We start from the raw sequence: 19,313 nt of genomic DNA on the forward strand, positions 1-19,313 counted from the left end.
GCAGTTCTGCACACAGGGGGGTCCTAAGTAGGCACTCAACTGGTAACAACAGCAACAAGGTATTGTTAGGGCATTTTCTAAGGACACGGCCCAACCCTAGCAGGTTCTCAGATTCCAAGTTAAGCCTGCATGTGTCTTGCTGTAATCACCCTTCAGATTCTCATTTTGTATCTCGTTTGTAGACATCACATCACAAGGAAATCAGCTTAGTAGTTAATCCAGCTCTGGACAAAGGGTTCTTTTAAGATTTTTTTATGTTTAGTAGCAGTAAAAAAAGAAAGAAAACTGCCAAAACATAAGTGTATTGCTGACCTTCGTTTTTATTTAAATATGGTGATCTTTAAGAGAACCAAAACACCCCAAACGTTACACAGCAAAAATATTTTACATAAATGTAAACATGCTTGTCTACTTCATAATTAAGCGAAACAGAAGTTTTAGGCAGAAGACCCAAGATTGTTAACAAGACAGAAAAACCAAGACAAGAGCAACAAAAACACTTACGTCCTGACGCTTCACTTGGCCGTGCCTTCCAGCCTACCGGGTCAGGCCCGAGTTTTGGGAGCCCTACCTTCCTTGCCAAAGGGAAAAATCAAGTTGGCTGTACCTAATACCTGTCCACAGAATAAACTACTTCTCTTTCAAAACAATGCAATAAATACCTCACACACACACATCCTACTGAGCCGGCCTCTCTCATACGGAATTCTCAAGTTTTCCCACCACCGAAGCACACAGAAATTCACCAGATGCACACAGGAAAATGCGTCTGTTACAGAAACGAATCAAAGGATGGCACTGCTACAGATCTCGGTAGTTTGTAGTACGTTTCTCCGTCTGTGGCTTACCATGGCCCTGGGCAAACCAGACGTAAGTCTCCACAGCCCACAGAATGGCAGACAACACAAAGGGGGAAAAGGTGGGAAGAGGTGTTATACAATTTTACTAATTCACGAGATTCAGGGTCTATCTTTAGCTAGGATCCATTTCAGCTGTCTCCAAATGCAGGGTCTGGTCTCTCTCAGCTCTCTGCCTGTGCTTTGTGCCACCGCGAGGGAGTGTGTGCTGGCCCCACCTCTCCCCCAGGCCACAGGCACCTGATGTCCACTCCAGCACTCTCTCTAGTTCTGGTCGAGCTGAGAAAGACAGCCTGCGTTTCAGGCATTCATTCAAGCAAGAGGATGTGCACCCAGGCACTCGACGTGGGTGAGGGAAATGGAAGAAGCCGTGAGAACAGCACCTACGGAGTCTGGGGGCAGAGAAGGGGAGCACCAAGCAGGGGTTCCCGCAGGCTGATATAGCCCGAAAGGTGGGTAGCCCAGGGCGGCAAGAACAAGGAGGCCAGTGTGGCTGGCCCAAGGGTCCTCATGAAAAGCAGCTTGCAAAGCCCAGTTCTTGAACTCAAAGAGATCCCTTCCGTGGTGGGTGCAGAAGGAACTGTGAGTGCTGTGTGCAGGGAGCCCTGCAGCTGTGGAGGGAGCCGTGCAGGGCCAGGGCTGGGGCGGGGAGAACATAGCAGGGGGGTCCTGGGCCCAGGCCAGCGTGTCCTCCACAAGCCATCATGACCCCACAGCCCCAAGTCCACAGTTCTGTCTACTCCATCAGGGGTTTGGGGGAGAAAAGGAAAAAACAGAGAGGGAAGCTTAAATAAGATTATTTTTAGTTCAAGTTCCCAGAACCTGCCCCAGCTTGAGCAAGTTATGCACAGCGAAGCAATTCCCCCACCCGTAACAATTCAAGTCTCCTTGCCACTTCCCTGAGGGCTCCTCATTACCAAGGAATTAAGAATCAATGACCAATTCTTTATAAGTAACTTCCTACAGCCTATGAACTCTAACACCCCAGAGAGGGGCCACTGACCTCCACTAGCAGTGAGTGGGGAGCTGGACAATGGGTCCCTGGGCCTCACCCATGGGTCCAGCCCCTGGGACCAGTCACCACGTGAATGAAACAGAGTGGACGCTGTAAGGTGTAAGTCCAACAAAGTCCCTGTCGCAGGCCACTGGCTTCCCTCTCCACAGGTGGGGAGGGAGGGGCGCAGGAAGGAGAATCTGTTTTAATGTCTCGAAGTCCACTGAACCAAAGTGGACAGAAATTTCTCAGGACGCAGCCGTTCAGACTACTGATCTGGGACACTCTCTACTAATGATTTAGCACACAGTCATCCAACATGAAAGGTTTACTAGCAACCACACTCAGCCTAAAACTACACGCAGCAAAAGGCAAGCCTGTGACTGTGTTCAAGTTGTCCAAACACCCACCACCTGTCTTGGGGTCAGGGCACAGGGGCACAGAGGCACCACCAGAAACACCACCTGGTCAGGGAGTGTGCTCGCTTCCTTCGCAGAACTCCCACCTAGAGTCTCATTTTGGGAAACCGGCTGCTGGTCCATCCGCTCACAGGCTTCTTCCCTACACCTTGCTTACGCTCCCTCTGGCTGCGCTCCCTCAAGCCCACTGGAGGAGGGACCCTGAGAAAAGACCTATCCAGAAAGGCAGCCCCAAGTCAGCCAGGCCACACAAACCAGCAACTGGCTCGCTCAGCTAACACCTGCAGGGACTGTCTCAATCTAAGTTCAAGCTGGAAAGATCCAACCCTTTTGCCTTTCGGAAATCAGAAAAAAAATTCCAAATGTAGACGAACCTCGGGTGCCAGCAAGTGAAACTCCAGGGGAGCCGGGGGAAAGGCCAGGACTGGGGGCAGAAGAGTCATAAGAGCCCAGCTCTCCCACATGTGAGGGCCCCAGCAGGTTTCTGGGCTCTGCCCAGCTGACCTCTCCTCTCAATCCAGCCCTACACAGGATTGTCGGTGTCACCAAAGTGGTTTTAACATATTTGTATGTTGCCACTTGAGCTTCCCTCCCTCCCTCCCTGCCCCCACACCCAAGGCTGTATTTCACTTCACTGGGGAGACCCAATGGTGGCTGGTGAGGCTGGGAACCGAGTGGCTGGTGTGGCGGGTCCCGGGTTGAGTAACCGAGACCACTGCAGAGTTGTCTGTGTGGTTCATGACCAAGGTTCACTGGTTGGAAATAGAACTTCTAGTTCTTCTATAGATCTAGTTAAACTCCGAAACACGAGCTTACCCACAGGGTACATGAGGAAATCACCCGCCACCTCTAAGTTCAGGACTTGAGTGTCTGCAAGCCATAGGACCCCACACTCCGGCCTCAGTCACCGCCCACAGCGGCTGCCTCGGGGCAGCAGCCTCCAAGCGAAAGCAGCCCCGTCCTGTAGCATGTTTGTGCACCACAAAGTAGATCCCGAAAGGCATGGCTCTTAGTCATCGCTGTCACTGCCAGATTCACTCAACTGCAAGTCATTTCCTACAAAAGAAAAAAACAAACAGTAAAACCCGAGGCATAGGCTTCCCACCTCCTCTTCAGGTAGTGGTCACAGCGGGGTGGTTCCAGAACCAGTCCCGAGGGGGCACAATCCCAATGCACATCCCCAAAGCACCTGGGGAGCTGGTTAAAATGGGAGACTCTGACCCAGTCTGGAACCAGTCCAAAGCCCAGGTGAAAAATCCCTTTGGATTGGATCCAGATTCAAATGGATCCATTTGTTTTGAGGGGGATCCGCTTCTGATCCAGGTGCCCCCGTCCAGGAAAAGAACCCACACCATCTTCACTCTTTCCTTCACCCGAGGGCTTAGCAAACGTATAGACTTCCAGTGTGAGTTTCAGTGACTCCAGGTGCAACCCCTGGGGTAGCTAAGGCCTGTCAGATCACCCTTACTGCACCTCTTGGTCTGTCCCACCCCCATCCAACCCCCACCCCTCCATCCTCAGCAAAGGTGTTAATTGAGCCCTGACTGCCCCAGAGGTCCCTTGCATCCTTCCCTTCCAACTCTGTCTCCAAGAACTGAGTTCAAGCCACCAGAGACTGTTGGCTTTCCTCCCTGCAAACACCCAACTCCCGGTGCGAAGCTCAGTGTGGGTCCCCAGCCAACAGCAGAGCAGGACAATGCTACTGGACTCTGGGACCAGGTGGGAGAACAGAGCCTGGAGTGGTGGTCTCTCAGTAGGGTGACTCTGACCCCTCAGGACACCTTGCCACTTCTGGAGACATTTTGGGTTGAAACACATGGGAGGAGGATGACTCATTTTGGGTGGGCATAGGCCAGGCATAACTGTAAGCACCTGACAATGCACAGGACAAGAAAGAAATGTCCTGCCCCGTGTAGGCAAGGCTCGGGGCCTCAGCCCACCTGAGTCAGCTTCCCCACCATCACCGCCCATCTTCCCGAAAGTATGGTACCCCAGGGAAGCCAACCCCTCCCAGAGACATTGGCTTTTTCACTGCTCTTCTGTTTGAAAGGCTCGTCAGCCAGCACGGTATCATCAGGCTTCCCCCTCACCAGCGCTGCTCAGTCTCCAAACAAAGCCTGAGGGCACAAGCTCCCATGGCTGTGGGCTCTCTGGAGACTCCCGTTCTAGGAGCTGGTCTATAAAGGCTGGTAGTGCCTACCCCCAGAGCCGGCTGGTAAATGTAGCATCAAAGAGCCTTTGCCACATGTCTCAGCATTTTGCAGAAGTCATAAAACCCAACTCGGTGAGTGGGTGAGTGGAGAAGACAAAGAATGGACCCCCAGTGTGTGCTTGCTTCCTTCTCAGCCTTCTGCGCCAGCTCCTTTTTGTCAAGACCCTCCTTATACCTCATCTCCCTGCAGGCTTATGGGCTGCACCCTAAGAAAGGAGCACTGTGGTTAGGGAGCGGCCACGTACTGAGGGTGTTCATGAGCTGGTTGCTTCCCTGGGGCCGGCTGGTCCCGTTGGCCATGGCGGGCCTGCTGCTGTAGGGCTGCTGGTGTGAAGGCTGAGCGGGGGACGCCGGGCCACGCTCCTCCCCGCCGCTACTGGAGCTGTCCTCGTCGCTGCCCGAGGAGCTCTCCGAGTCCGAGGAGCTGCTGCCACTGCTGCTCATCTGCTCAATGATGTCCACCTCGGCCCTCAACTCTTGGGGGGGAGGAGAAGACACACGTCAGCTCAGCTGCCGCTCGGAGGAAGGCACCCCCAACCTTCGGTGAACAGAATACCGGCAGCTCCACAGCAAGAAGGAAAACGGACCCTCCCACCCTTAAAAGGACACACACACAAACGCCAAACCAACGAAAGAAAACGCCACTTCTCCCCAGAGAAGTATGGAGAGCACGACCTTCCCTCAAAAGAACCACAAAGCGGCCCGCTCAAGACACTGACAGTTCTGTAGAAGTCAGCTTATTTTCCCTTATTGTAAGGAGCCCTCACAGTCCTGTTAAGCATCAAGCTGCTAATGGCAAGATCAGCAGGTCAAACCCATCAGCCACTCCAAGAGAGAAAAATGAGGCTGTCTGCTCCCATAAAGATATACTGCCTCTGAAACCCAATGTAGGCTGTTTGACCCCTCTATCTATTTAAAAAACAAGGATCCCTGTCCCCAGTCCCTTTGCACAATCCCAAATTATGAGATTAAATATCAAGTAAGAGAATAACGATGGTCAAATATTGAAAACAGTATTCCATTAGGAGCTAGAAGGTCCTAGTGCCTATTTTGAACCCACCTCTAATAAGCAGTGATAGGTGGGATGGAAACCAGTAGATTTCCCCACAGCCCCTCAGCCCACAGGAAAAGCTCAGTGCCAACTGACGGATTCCAAGGCCCTTGCAGGAGGAGCCATGGGGGTGGGGAGGCCGGATGCAGGCTCAGCGCTCCTCCCAGGACACAACTGCCCCTGCTGAGTGTGCGGCTCCACAGGCAGGTGAGGTCTTGCCCGGAGCCCTGGCTCATTGGGCTTCACTGGGCACTGCTGCTTTTGCACGCACAGAAATGCGCGGCAAGCGCGGGTGGAGCTGGCATCGAGTGCCACTGTCCCAGGAGCCTGTGCTTATTCTGTGTCTGTGCCACAAAGGATAAGTCTCCTATTCCAAGCTTTCTCATGACGCTGCTGCACACTATAGTATGGACGATGGTGGGACCGTAACTCTTATATGCACTGGGAAGCCGAAAAACCTCGTGATACTCACCGAAGGTGCTGGTCTATGCACACATCCTTAATAACTCCACGGCATGCTATTCATTGCCAACCCACGCCTGTTTTGGATTTGATTTGTTTCATAAAAGCTTGCAAACACTCTACCTCTTTTGATGTCATCCAGCTGAGGCTCAGGTGAGGGGTTATCCTTCAAGGGAGAAGTCTTGGGCCCAGCTGGCGGCTTCATGGGAGCTCTGAACGGCATAGGTGGTGGTGGGGGTGGTGGCGGCGGGGGTGGTGGCAGTGGTGGGGCCCGGGTGAGCTGCTGCTCCATTCGGGCCTGAATTTTACTGCTCCCCTCAGCTCTGAAACCAGGGAACAGAGATTAAGTTGGAAGACTGAAAACCCCGGCGGGTTTTCCAATGTCTGGCAGCAGAGGAGCTGGCAGTCTCTGTGGAACCCTGTGCTCTACAGATGTGCAATTTACCATCTGCTCACGAGAACTCCACAAAGCACTCACTGAACGCAGGATGTCATCCCCCAGGGATTCCACAGACGAAAACACTTTGCTTCCCTGTGGAGCTGACATTTTACAGTGAAGCTCAGACAGGCCTACAGGGTGCAGTGGATGACGAGAAGCCATTTTACTAACAGCACCCAAACACAACCACCTCCTGATCACAGGCTCGCTTTCAAACTGCCCCATTACTTATCACTTGTTTTTCTGTCATGCACCAGCTCATGCAGGCAGACAAGCAGTCTGTTCCAAATTCAGAAAATTCTATCCCTGAAAATTTACTTTTGCAGATGGATTAGTCCCACACTTCTCAAATGTGTGTGTGAGATGAACACACAGGTCTGAAGTGGCAGGTCTGCACTGTCACAGGCTGCCAGGTGAGGTGGGGAAGGGGCATTGCTAGTACCAGACCACGAAGGAGTAAGAGAACCGACCACATGATCAGAAGGTGAAGGACTAACAGGGCCCCAGACTCCTCACAGGCTGGGACTGTCTGAGCAGCAGGGAGAGGCCAGGGCTCTACTGACAGGCCCGGTTACCTGGTGCAGGCCCCATCACCACCACCTGAACTGCGTTAATCCCAGCCATCCTTTGAGAGGACTGTTCACCCTCAGTCGTACCTAAGATGACTGAAGTACACCCCCCACAATGTTAAAAGGGGCAAATATTTTGTTTTCGGTGTTTACTTTAAAAATGAGCATAGATTAACAACAACTACAAACAGACAGCAACCCAACAGGACACAGGGTGCCCCTAAACCAAACTAACTGCCATGGAGTCAATCTCCTCTTTCAACGGAGGCGCTCTGGTGGCACAGTGGTTATGCACTGGGCTGCAATCTGCAAGGTCTGCTGTTTGAAACCACCAGCTCCCTTAAGTAGTTAAGACGGGACTTTCTACTCCTATAAAGAGTTACCGCTCCGGGAACTCGCAGGGGCAACTCTACCCCGTCTTGTAGGGTCACTGTGAGTCGGCACCAACTAGATGGTAGTGAGTTTTTACTCTTTAAGACATGTTAAAACCTGAGTTTAAAAATTAAAAATGAATGTGCATTTCATTAATTCCTCATAAAGTATCAATCAATTATGTCTAAGTGATTGCATTTATATTTGTTTTATATTCAATTTAGCACACCATTTGAACACAAAGTTAGAAGGTACATCATGTTATAATAAAAGGTGCTTGGAAATGGCTTTAAAAAAAGGGAGTGGGGAATAACAGCACCTTCCTAAAAGCAACTTGTAGAATTAAGCCGAGGGGCACAGCACCGGGCACTTAACTGCTCAAGTCATGGAGGCTACTTTAATTTTTTGTTCAATGAGTAAATGTGGGAAAACCCAAAACCAAGAACCACGCCCACCGCCACTGACTGGGTCCTGACTCCTAACTCAAACCCTATACAGACAGGTTTTGAGCCTACAGATCTGCACGGCAGCAGCCAGCCTTCATTCTCCTGAGGGGTTTGAACCGCCACCCTGCTGGTAACAGCCCAACACGTATCCCCCAGCACCTCTAGGACTGCCTCGCTTTGAACATAGACTGAAAAAAATAAGGCTTCAAACTTCATTACTTTAGAACCAGCTGATTCCTTCTAATTACAGGCTGAATTCTGACTGTCTAACAAAATCTAACTGGCTTCAAACCAGACAAACTGCCTGTTGGATTGAGTTCACTATTCAAGAAAATAGGAAAAGCTTTGTTTGGGGATCACAGTGATCTCAAACATATCTTGTTAAAAGCTCATGCTTTCACCCTAGGAATGTACCCTTCAATGACTATTCTATCCTTGTAAGCCCACATATTCAAACCAGTGTGTCAGATCAGAGCTGCATTTCATGGGGGGCTGCAGGGCTGTGTCATAGTAAAGGTTCCTGGCAGAAAAGGCAGTTCACAATGGATTAACAACCTAAAGGTCTACGGTTTAAACCACGCCCCGAGGGAGAAAGGGCTGGCGGTCTACTTCTGTAGAGCTGGGATGAAAGTCCTCAGGAGCAGTTAGTTCTGCTCTTTCACACACAATCGAGGCCGTCATGAATTGGAGGCATCTGGCGGCAGCAGGCTCGGTCTCAGGTGTTTTAATCTTGGAGCGGATGGCCGGCCCTTTCGCTCAGGGTGGCCGGGTGGGTTCAAACCGCCAACTTTTCAGTTCATAGCTAAGTGTAATTGCACCAAATAAGGTTCATATCCTTCAATGATTCTTGAAATCTTACCCCTTAGGTGGTAAGTTCACGAACAACGATGACTGGTTTAATTATAAAGTACTTTCCATTTCCCCAATAGTTAAGTTTTCAAGTTCTAGGTCTTGAAAAACAGTATTTGTTTTTTCTTGCATTTGAAGAAAAGATACATCTTACTGACTCATCTTAGATTACATAGATGCAATGGTGATTGAACATGCGAAGTAGATCATCACATTCTTCTAACAGAGCTATAGACACATGTGCAGTTATTCACATACCTCGTTTTCTTGACCTGAATGCTGCTACTGAGCTTCTCCAGCACATACTCCCCCGTGTCGTGGTTAATAATGAGCACACAGTCTTTCTGGTAAGGCCGCTTGTTCCCCTTGAACACAGTCATTGGTGGTGTGGATCCCTGTTTACCACAAAAGGAGGTGATCAACCAAAAGGTACATAACGCATGCCAGCTAGAGAGAGCACAGCTGAGTTACAGACGCCTCTACCGCAATACACCCTTCATCAGAGCTCCTCAAAACATCCACAACAAACACGGTTCTAGCTCAACTCCTTCTGGTTAGGAGAAATTGTAACAGGGCAAGAATCCATGCTCGTGCAACCGGTTCTCTCAAAGCAAGGAAGGTCATGTGAATGTTTTGAATTACCATTTTTCTATTGATTGGGAAAATGCTACACCTACTGGAAAAGCGTGAACTAAGAAAAATAAATTAGCCATGTTTGGGGTACACCTGAGTAGGTTGTCACTATGTGAAGGGGTTACAAAACATTCATAGAACACAGAATTGAGAGATGAGACTTTTGTCCAGAAAGCTTTAAAAGCCAGTTTGTATGCCCTTGTAATCTGTAGTGCAGTGTTTCTCGCTCATGCCAAGTAACCAAAACCACATTCTCCAAGGACAAGCCATGACTCTGAGTGATTTTTGCTGGGTGCTACTGAGTCAGTTTCAACTCACAGTGACCCTGTGTACAACAGAATAAAACACTGATTGCCTGGTCCTCGCCAAGCTCATACCTGCCCCGTTTGAGCTTATTATTATAGCCACTATGTCAATCCGTCTCCCAGAGTCTTCCTCTTTTTCACCGACCTTCTACTTTAGCACACAGTGTTCTCCACACCTCCTGATAATGTGTCCCAAGTACGTGAGACAAAATCCTACCAGACTCATTTCTAAGGCGATTTCTAGCAGTACTTCTTCTAAGGCAGGTTTATTTTTTCTTCCAGAAGTCCACGGTGAGATAGTTTACTGTGCCAGCCTAGCCGATAAACACAAGTGGGATTAACTGAAGGGTGGAGAGATCAATGGCTCGGTGAGCCTCGCCTTTCTTGTCTCTCGCTCTTTGATCATCGGACCAGTGTGCGGCTGCCTTGCTTGTTCTGTGCCTCAATTTACAGGCTACACTACCTGTGGGACGCCTAGCCTGTGAACTGTGTCGCTGTAAGTTGAGGTCCCTTTAAGATATCTCTGGAGCTGGGGACTGGCAGTTGGTGACCTGGCTGGCAGTTGGTGACTTGCCTTCTGATTGGCTGCTGTGCTGACATAGCCTAACTCTCTCTATAAATAGGGGAAGATCTGGCAGCAGACTAGACTTGAAGGACTGCTAGTGTCTCACAACTCTCTCTCACGGGAGTGAGTTGCACTGAGCCATTTGTACTGCTTTATAACTGTTCATTTCTTGTATTATATATCTATCTGTATATAATTTAACAGTTCATTTCTTGTGTTATATATCTAATTATCTTTATAAATAAATATGAGCAATTTGGTTTTCTCTCTCTAGAGAACCCTGTCTAACACACATGGTATCTTCAACATTCTTCACCATCACTGTACTTCAAAAGCATCAATTAGTCTCCCTTACTCATTGTCCATTATTCATTGTCCAGCTTCCACAAGCACATGAGCTGACTGAAAATACCACTGCTTGGGTTGGGTGCACTTGAAGTTTCCAGAGTGATGTCTCTGTTCAAGACGTTTTTTCCCCTTTTTTTACATCCCCTCCCCCACCCCCAAGACTTTTTTGCAGGAGGTTTGCCAAATACAGTATGTCATGATTTCCTGACTGCTGCCGCTACAGGCGTTGATTATGGTCTGTGTAAAATGAAAGCGCCGACAACTTTAAACTTTTCTCCATCTATCACTGACGGCGCTTACTGGTCCAGTTGTGATGGTTTTTGCTATGTTGAGGTATAATCTACACTGAATGTTGTAGCCTTTTGATTTTCACCAGTAAATGCTTACACCCTCTCCATTTTCTGGAAGCAAAATTATGTCATCTGCATCTTGTTAATTATGCTTTCTTCCAACACTGACGCTGCATCCTTCTCCAAACATCCTAGCTTCTCAGAGTTGCTTAGCACACACTTTGAATAGGAGAGTTAAAGAACACACGCCTGACGCCGTTTTCCTGGTTGAAAACCATGCATATGCCCATTCTGTTGAACTGCCTCTTGGTCTGCGTACAGGTTTCTGCATGCTCACACCTGGGCGTTCTGGAATTCTCATTTCGCACAAGGCTAGCCACTTGCTATGATCCACACAGCCGGGTGCCTCTGCATCGTCAATGAAACACAGGTAAACATGTTTTTGTATTCTTTGCTTGCTGCCCAGATCCATCTGATTATCAACAACGATATGCCTTGTTCTATGTCCTCTTCTGAATCCAGCTTGAATTCCTGGCAGTTTCCGGTCCATGTACTGCTGCCATTGTTTTTTGAATTATCATCAGCATTGTTTCAAGAAGCCCTGGTAGTGGAGTAGATCACATGTTGGGCTGTTAACAGCCAAGTCAGCAGCTGTAACCTGTTGCTCTGAGGGAGAAAGAAGGCTATCTACTCCTGTAAAGTTTTACAGCTTGAAAACCCTCAGGGGCAGTTGTACTCCGTCATACAGGATCACTATGAGTGATGCTCTGCCCTCGCTCCCCCACCAACATTTTACTTGCGTGTGATATTAACAATATTGCTGGATGATTTTCCATTTTCTGTAGGATCATTTTTCTTTGGAATTGGCCTATCTATCAATGGATCGCATTCAGTCAGCGAGCCAAGGAGCTATCATCCCAATCTACCTGCATAGAAGAGTAAACCCCAAACCAAACCCACCGCCATCAAGCTGATTCCAACTCTTATATAGGTTTCCGAGGTTGCAGATCTTTACCGGAGTAGATAGCCCCGTCTTTCTCCCAGAGTGGCTGATGGATGTGAACCACAGCCTTGCAGTTAGCAGCCCAAGGCTTCCCTTACAGCCCAGAGGGCACGGATGGCTAACAAAGAGTGCAGGTGTCCCGTCACTCCCCGGTCTAACCCTCCATTGCTCAGGGCCAGGGGTCAACACACTTTGAGAAGAGCCAGTCCTGTCCTTCACAACAATTTAGTAACTTCGAGAGCCACAAATAGATTCTTATAAACCCACAAAATCACCATGATCTGAATAATGTCCTTTAAATCTTTTCCATTTTATTCTGAGCCACATGTACGTATTCAAAGAGCTGCTTATGGCTCTCAAGCAATTTGCTGATCTCTGCTGAAGGTTCCAAACCCAAAACCTCACAGCAGCCTCCTGGCCCTTCCCCAGCTATCCTCCGTCAGGCTCACCCCTTGGTTTTTCGGACTCCAGAGTTTAAGAGAGCTGGCCCCCATCTTCCTGCCTTTCCTCCCTGTAAATTCTCAGCCTTCAGATCTACTCAAAAGTCACTTCCTTAGGGATGTCTTCCTCAACTGTTTACAACAAAGTGCTTTCCCCCCCCTCGGATTTATTTAAACTTTCATCCATAGGGTGAGAAACACAGAAACACGTCTGTTTGCAGTTCAATTCTCAGCACCTCAGAGTGCCCGGCAGGTGTCCTGTCTTTGTTTAAAAGGGAATACAGACAATACTCCTTTGCTTATCATCAAGATCAGCGTAACTCCTGATTCAGACCATAAACAATTTAAAGTTGGATGGGACCTTGGGGACCATTTCTACAGCCTTTCCATTTTACACTTGGGAACCTAAGGGCCAAAGGGTGGGTGATGTCATCTGCCCCAGGCAGTGAGCAAAGAACCTGAATTGCCAGGCGAGGAATTACTCACCAGCAGAAAGCATTCCAGGTCTCAGGTGCAGAGCCTTTCCTTCTCATCCTATCTCTGCCTGTCAGTACCCTATATCCCAGGGCAGCCCACCAAGCTGCATGCTCATTAAGTGTTCTGCCTCACCCTTCAGGCAGGGTTTCACAAAGGGCTTTCTCTGTGAGGATTCTCCACCCACCTTTTAAGTGGGCTCTTTATCTCTAGGGTCAGCGGACCCCCAGGTGCATAACTGAGACTATGCTGGCCCTGACCCCCAGCATAAGCACCCTGTCCACCTGGAGGGCTATTGCTCCCTCTCAGCAGCAACGACAGTGGGCTTCTCTTCAGAGCGGCTTGGAAGGAAGCGATTTCTGTGTAGAAGGAAGATTAGATATCCAGAGAGGGACCTTGGCTACTTGGCAGCAGACTGTGGGAGGAGGAGCAAGGTGCCGAAGAACCATTTATAACCCAGCATCTGGAAGCTTGAATCTCATCCCCCCAACCCCCAAACTCCTTTCCTCTTACATTGGCACTTTAGAAATCTCAAATGTTCTCAGAGTTGAAAACCTTAATTACAGTAACAAAATACAAGGGTTCACGATGATCCTCTAGTAAAACAACAAAGCAGTAAACTTACAGGGATGTGTGGCAATGTAATTGTGACTTCATCTCCTTTGCCAACCTGGAGCTCTCCTTCACAGGAAGTGTCTATGGATGCTGGCTTAAAATCATCTAAAGGGAAAGGAAAATGCATTTACCTACTAAGTTACTTATGCCCAGGGCTTCCAGTACACTCTGATTTAAGGCGTTCTATTTCTACTCAGCTAACGGCAGGTACAAACTTGACACATGCAGATTGCAACAGTGAGCCCCTACGGACAATCACACAAGATTTAGCAATGACCAATTCAGGGACAATATTTTCCCACAGACACACCCACACAATCTTTATCCCAGCCCTTCTGGATTGTTGGGAGGGGGAAGCTAAAATTTACATGACATCTTATTTAAGATACTTTGTTCTCCTAAGTGATAGATGGAAATTAATGTTGCCGCAGTAGTCCTACTAAGGTCTTTGTTTCCAAAGCAACAAAAGCACAATACAAAGTATGAGAGGGCAGATGGACAGACACACACACACAGAAACAAAACTCACTGCTGAGTCCAACTCCCATCAAACCTACAGGACAAGTGGGACTGCCGTATGGATTTCCAAGACTAACTCTTTACTGCAGTCGAAAGTCTCCTTTTTCTCTCTTAGAGCGGCTGGTGCTTTTGAACTGTTGACCTTGAAGTTAGTTACCCTATGTATATTACACTGCGCTACCAAGGCCTCTGAAAGGCCACAGCACTGCCCAAACCGATTTCATTTGACTGTGAAAATTAGGATTCGCCATACTCAAGTTTCAGAGTTTGGACAAAGAGTACTGCTGAAGATGTTCAGAGATCTCGTTGACCTCTCTCTCTCAAACGTTAGCCTGCCCGCCCAACATTTTGGAATTGATGGTATTGCAATTCTAAGGACAACATGAAAAATCTTCCTCCATTTTTAACCCACACCTGCTGAAACATCTTCAGGCCACGTGCATAAGCCAGTCTTCTTAATTAAATCCCACATGGCCCCACCCCATGCAAACATCAACCTAGTTAACTGGTCAGGGGAGGGTGTTCGCTTCACAGCCTCCTCTCGTCTCTGAAAGCGCCGCACGTGCGGTCAGGAAGCCAAGTGATGGCCGGCAAGTGACCACGCTCAGGAGGAACTTCTTTATGGAACACGCCCTCGCCCGTGCCTTCGCTCCTCTGACAAAAACAAGTCGTAACCAGCGTTAGCATCTCCAAGACCGGAAGCAGGGAGCTGCTGGTGAATCACCAGGGGACGCTCAGTCAGCCGATTTCTTCACCAATCTTTGCCAGGACGTGGCGTGGACGTCTACTCCCTCTACAGAGTCTATAATCACGCAGGGAAAGGGTCCAGCGTGACCACTCGTGGGGCCTTCCTGACGCCCGGGGCTCTCTGTCGCTTCCAAACACAGACCAAGCTTTCGTTTGATGCCAGGATCCCAGATTCCGATTGCACCCACCGAGTCGAACGGGGCACACAGCTGACGAAAGAGGCGGGCGCCCCCGGGGCGCGGGGAGGCGAGGGGGCGAAAGGCAGGCGGTCAGGGGGGCCAGAACCGAGATGGCGAGGAGCAAAGGCTGAAGGAAGAGTTGGGGGCTTAGAGGATGCGGGGTGTGGATGGGGGAGGGGGGGGGTCTTAAAGGAGCGGCGGGGGCGGGAGAACTCTGGTGGTGGTGGGGATCCTAAGTGGGGTCACATCCTTTACGCAACGGACCGAGGGTGGTGGGGGATGGCTTAAGAGCTGGGTGGAGAGAAGAAATGATTTTAAAATTTTTTTAAAAAGGTCAAAGGCGTTCAGAAGGAGTTTGGGGTTTGGAGGCAAAAGAAGTTGGAAGCAAGGAAGGGTTTGACTTGGAGAGAAGGAAAAAGCCGAAGTCCCGGCGGGCTCCGGGGAACGAGAGAAGGCGGGGTGGGGCCCTTGGACTTGGGGAGCCCGAGAAACGAGTTAGGTGGCGGCCGGCCGGGGACAGCGGACTTACAGCGAATGGTGTGGAAAGAGGCCCGCGGCCGCTTCTCGAAGCTCTCCCCGAGCCGCAGGCAGTGCTCCTCGCGGTCCAGCAGCGGGTTCACGGTGCCGTTCATGGCCCCGCGCGGGCCTCGCGCGCAGCCCGGCGCTCGGCGGGAGCAGTCGCCGCCCGAGCTTCCGGCGCCCGCGTCCGGGGGCGCAGTGCGCCCGCGACAGCGCTCCGCGGCTCTCGGAGAACCCTGCCGCCGCCCGCCCGGGGCCGGAACCAAGGCGCTCGCTCCGCGTCGGGGAGGGGGCCGGCTCTGCGGAAGTAAGGCCGAGGGACTTCCGGCGTCGCGGGGGGACTTCTGGGTCCGAGGCGGAAGCCGTGGGGGCGGTGCCATGGCGACGGGATCCCGTTCCGGGAATCCGCCAGCCGGGGCCAAGCTCCGGGTTCTGGCGGCTGCTCTGCGGCGCTGCCTCCGCGGCTGGGCCTGCGCTCATGGGCGAAGCCCGGAACGGAGAAAGGTAGGTCCCCGCTCGGACAGCCGGGGTGGGCCCGCGGGGGCCTAGTTTATACGGAGGGAGTAGCTGCAGAGGCGGAGCCCTGGTGGCGTAGTGGCCATGCGTTGGACCTTGTGGTCAGCCGTTTGAAACCACCAGGCGCCCTTGGGAGAAAGACAGGGCTTTCTACTCCCAGAAAGAGCTCCCGTCTCGGGAACTCCCCGGGACAGTTCTCCCCCCGTTCTGTAGGGTCGCCGAGTGAGAATGTGACTCATTCGCAGGAGAAATCATTAGAGGCACACTGAGGTCCCCCATCACGGCGCTCACTGGGAAGCGACGCCCCCACCCCGTAGACTGCCACCCCTTGAGTGTGTGCAGGGACTCCGATCAAACACCTAGCAAAACCGAGCCTCTGGGAAGCTAGGACCACCCTTCGGGCCACCTTTGAGCATTCGCCTCCAGTTCGTGCAACGTTTGCTCTTAGGATTGTTTTTTTAAATCACGGCCTTTGCGGACAGTGAAAATTAATAAGCATTTTTCCTCCCAAGGTTCCTCAGTCATTTAGAGGGGAGAAGGAGTTCCTTTTAATAAACTATAAAGATTTGCCCTAATAGTTGACGCATTCTGCTTTGGATAAGGCGGTTAGGGCATGAGACAGCCCTAGCCACTGAATGTAAGCTCCCTGAAGTTAAAGGTTGTCTGTGTCTTTGTTTTGAATGGAATCTCATCCCTCCCAAAATGTGTGTTGCAATCCTAACTCCTGTGCCCATGGGAGCGTCCTGGTGGCACAGTGGCCCGCTGAGCACTAGATTGGCCCACACTGGTAGCCCCATCAGCTGCTCCTATCCTCTAAGGCAGTAGTTCTCAACCTTCCTAATGCCGTGACCCTTTAATACAGTTCCTCATGTTGTGGTGACCCCCCCCACCATAAAATTATTTTCGTTGCTACTTCATCACTGTCATTTTGCTACTGTTATGAATCAGGTGGCCCCTGTGAAAGGGTCGTTCGACCCCCAAAGGGATCGAGACTCACAGATTGAGAACTGCTGCTCTAGGGTCGCTGGCAGTGGGCTCGTTGCCCTGGTGGTGCAGTGGTTATACGTTGGGCTGCTAACCGTTGGGCTGCTAACCGCAGTCAGCCATTCGAAAGCACCAGTTGCTCCCGTAGGATTGACGGTCTTGGAAACCCACAGGGGGAGTTCTACCCGGTCCTCCAGGGTCACTGTGGGTCAGAATTGACTCGATGGCAGTGAGGTTTTTGCCTGTGAACGTCCATTTTGGAATAGGGTCTTCTTTCTGTTCATTAGGCCATCCCAGTGTAAGCATATCCTAAATCTAATCTCTTCTGCTGAATTCTGAGGAGCTGACAGTAGATAGACCAGGCTGGGCGAGATAATGCCTTGCAAATACTTCTTTGTGACCTCACCTATAGCAGACAGAATGTTGTGTTTGGTGATGGTACCTGACATTTTACAGGACTCTTCACCAGAATCTCCTCTCCCCCCACCCTCCTTACAGAAGCACCCCATCCTGCCCGAGCTGGAGCCGTCTGTGGGGAGAGATGCGAAAAGGTGTTGTGTCCGCAGTGTTGGCGTGAAGAGGTGGAGACGCCCCTGCAGTGCTAAGTGCGTGACTGTCAACCTCAGAAATGGCATCTTTGCCAAGGACAAGGCTGCAGGCAAGGATTCTCAGCTCCGAGGAAGAGGAGAAGCTGCAAAGAGACCAAGCCTTGGTGTCTGACTTTAAACAACAAAAACTAGAACAAGAAGCCCAGAAGAACTGGGACCTGTTTTACAAAAGAAATAGTACGAATTTCTTCAAAGACAGGCACTGGACCACCAGAGAGTTTGAGGAGCTAAGATCGTGCCGGGATGTAAGCCAACCGTGCAACCTTATCTGATCCGTTCTCCATTTAGAGTGGATGGAGAGGGATGCTGTGTTTCATTCCTGTGTGGGAGGCGAAGCCTATTAAAATGCCTTGAACCCAGGGAGAGAAGTATACTGTTTGATCTCAAGTTGTTTCAACAGTTTCTGGGATGTTTAATTCACAGGAGTGGGAACTTTAATGAGCGTTTCTTATTTCCTTAAAATTAGAAGCATTGTGTCCACACTGAGTTGGCTTTAGTGGCAAATTAAGAATAATAATAGTTGGTGTTAATGAACACTTGATCATGCCCTTTTCTAAGAACTCTACATGTGTTCTCTAATTTAAACCCTATAATAATATCAGTGAAGTAGGTATGACTATGCCCATTTGCAGGTGAAATTGAGACACCATGCTGTTTCAATGATTTCCCAAGGATGGGGCTGGCAAATGGAGAAGCTGGGATTTCACTGCCAGCACGTTAGCCCCAGAATGTGTTCTGTTGGCCATTGTGCAATAACAGTGTTTGCTCCACCCCAAACTGTCCTGTGTTTGAGTCGTTAGAGGACAAGTGAGCTTCCAGGAGCAACCTTTGGTTACTAGGCCACTCATTTTTTGTCCACTCATGTCCTAGCCCTGCTAGTTTGGTTTGCTTTCCTCACCCTGCAGGTGGTATTGTGTTCTAACTGAGTTCTCTTCCCCAGTTTGCAGAGCAAAAGTTGACAATGCTTGAAGCTGGCTGTGGGGTTGGGAACTGTTTATTCCCACTTTTAGAAGACGATCTGAATATATTTGCCTATGCCTGCGATTTTTCTCCACGAGCGGTTGAGTATGTGAAGGTTGGTGCACCATCCACGCCTGCGGTCTCGCTTCTGCTTCTGTAGACCTGTTTGTCCCCTCGCTACCCGTTCTGCTGCTCCAGAGTTAGCCAGCTGGTACCTGGTGGGATTTTAAGTTTTTTCTTTTTTTAAAAACGAGTTTTATTGCCATATACTCCACATATTATACAATTTAATTCTTCAATAATATTAAGAAGATATGTACAATCAGTTTCAGAACATTTTCTTGTGATATTCATTGTTAGCTCCCCACCCCCCCCTTCATCCTCTCCTGCCATGCCCATATCAAGTTAATATCTCTATAGATCTACCTACCTTAGGTTTCATTTTAATCATTTTATTGGGGGCTCGTACAACTCTTAGCCCAATCCATATATACATCCATTTGTCAAGCATATTTGTACATTTGTTGCCATCCTCATTCTCAAAACATTTGCGTTCTTATTGAGCCCTTGGTATCAGCTCCTCATTTTTCCCCTCCCTCCCCAGACCCCTCCCTCATGAACCCTTGATAATTTATAAATTATTATTATTTTGTCATGTCGTATACTTGCCGACGTCTCCCTTCACTCACTTTTCTGTTGTCTGTCACCCATGGAGGGGGTTATATGTAGATCCTTGTAATCGGTCCCCTCTTTCTCCCCCACCTTTCCTCCACCTTCCCGGTATCACCACTCTCAGCACTAGTCCTGAAGGGATCATCTGTCCTGGATGCCCTGTGTTTCCAATTCCTATCTGTTCCAGTGTACAGTGAACCCTCGTTTATCGCGGTTAATCGGTTCTAGACCCTACCGTGATAAATGAAATTCCGCGAAGTAGGATT

At 49.8% G+C, this 19,313-nt stretch overlaps 2 protein-coding genes across 3 annotated transcripts in view; one reads left to right on the forward strand and one right to left on the reverse strand.

Moving 5' to 3' along the window:
* Positions 1-300: 300 nt before the first annotated feature.
* Positions 301-15,687, reverse strand: EAF1 (ELL associated factor 1). Its single transcript, XM_004704008.2, has 6 exons — positions 15,318-15,687; positions 13,354-13,448; positions 8,929-9,065; positions 6,119-6,318; positions 4,728-4,958; positions 301-3,326 (listed from the first exon to the last, which is right to left on the reverse strand). The coding sequence occupies exons 1-6, from the start codon at positions 15,685-15,687 to the stop codon at positions 3,280-3,282; spliced, it is 1,080 nt and encodes a 359-aa protein (XP_004704065.1). The 3' UTR covers positions 301-3,279.
* A 40-nt stretch (positions 15,688-15,727) lies between these two features.
* The window catches only part of METTL6 (methyltransferase 6, methylcytidine), a 13,269-nt gene continuing 9,683 nt past the window's right edge, over positions 15,728-19,313 (forward strand). The window contains exons 1-3 of one of the 2 annotated variants that reach the window (XM_045297681.1): positions 15,728-15,811; positions 17,306-17,660; positions 18,356-18,490. In XM_045297681.1, coding sequence (XP_045153616.1) covers positions 17,436-17,660; positions 18,356-18,490 — 360 coding nt within the window. In that variant the 5' untranslated portion in view covers positions 15,728-15,811; positions 17,306-17,435. The remainder of the gene's footprint in view (positions 15,812-17,305; positions 17,661-18,355; positions 18,491-19,313) is intronic. The other variant, XM_045297682.1, reaches the window with a different exon arrangement.

This window comes from Echinops telfairi, unplaced genomic scaffold (assembly GCF_000313985.2).
Source record: "Echinops telfairi isolate 266 unplaced genomic scaffold, ASM31398v2 ScPeMD7_7420;HRSCAF=8458, whole genome shotgun sequence".
Classification (NCBI taxonomy): Eukaryota; Metazoa; Chordata; class Mammalia; order Afrosoricida; family Tenrecidae; genus Echinops; species Echinops telfairi.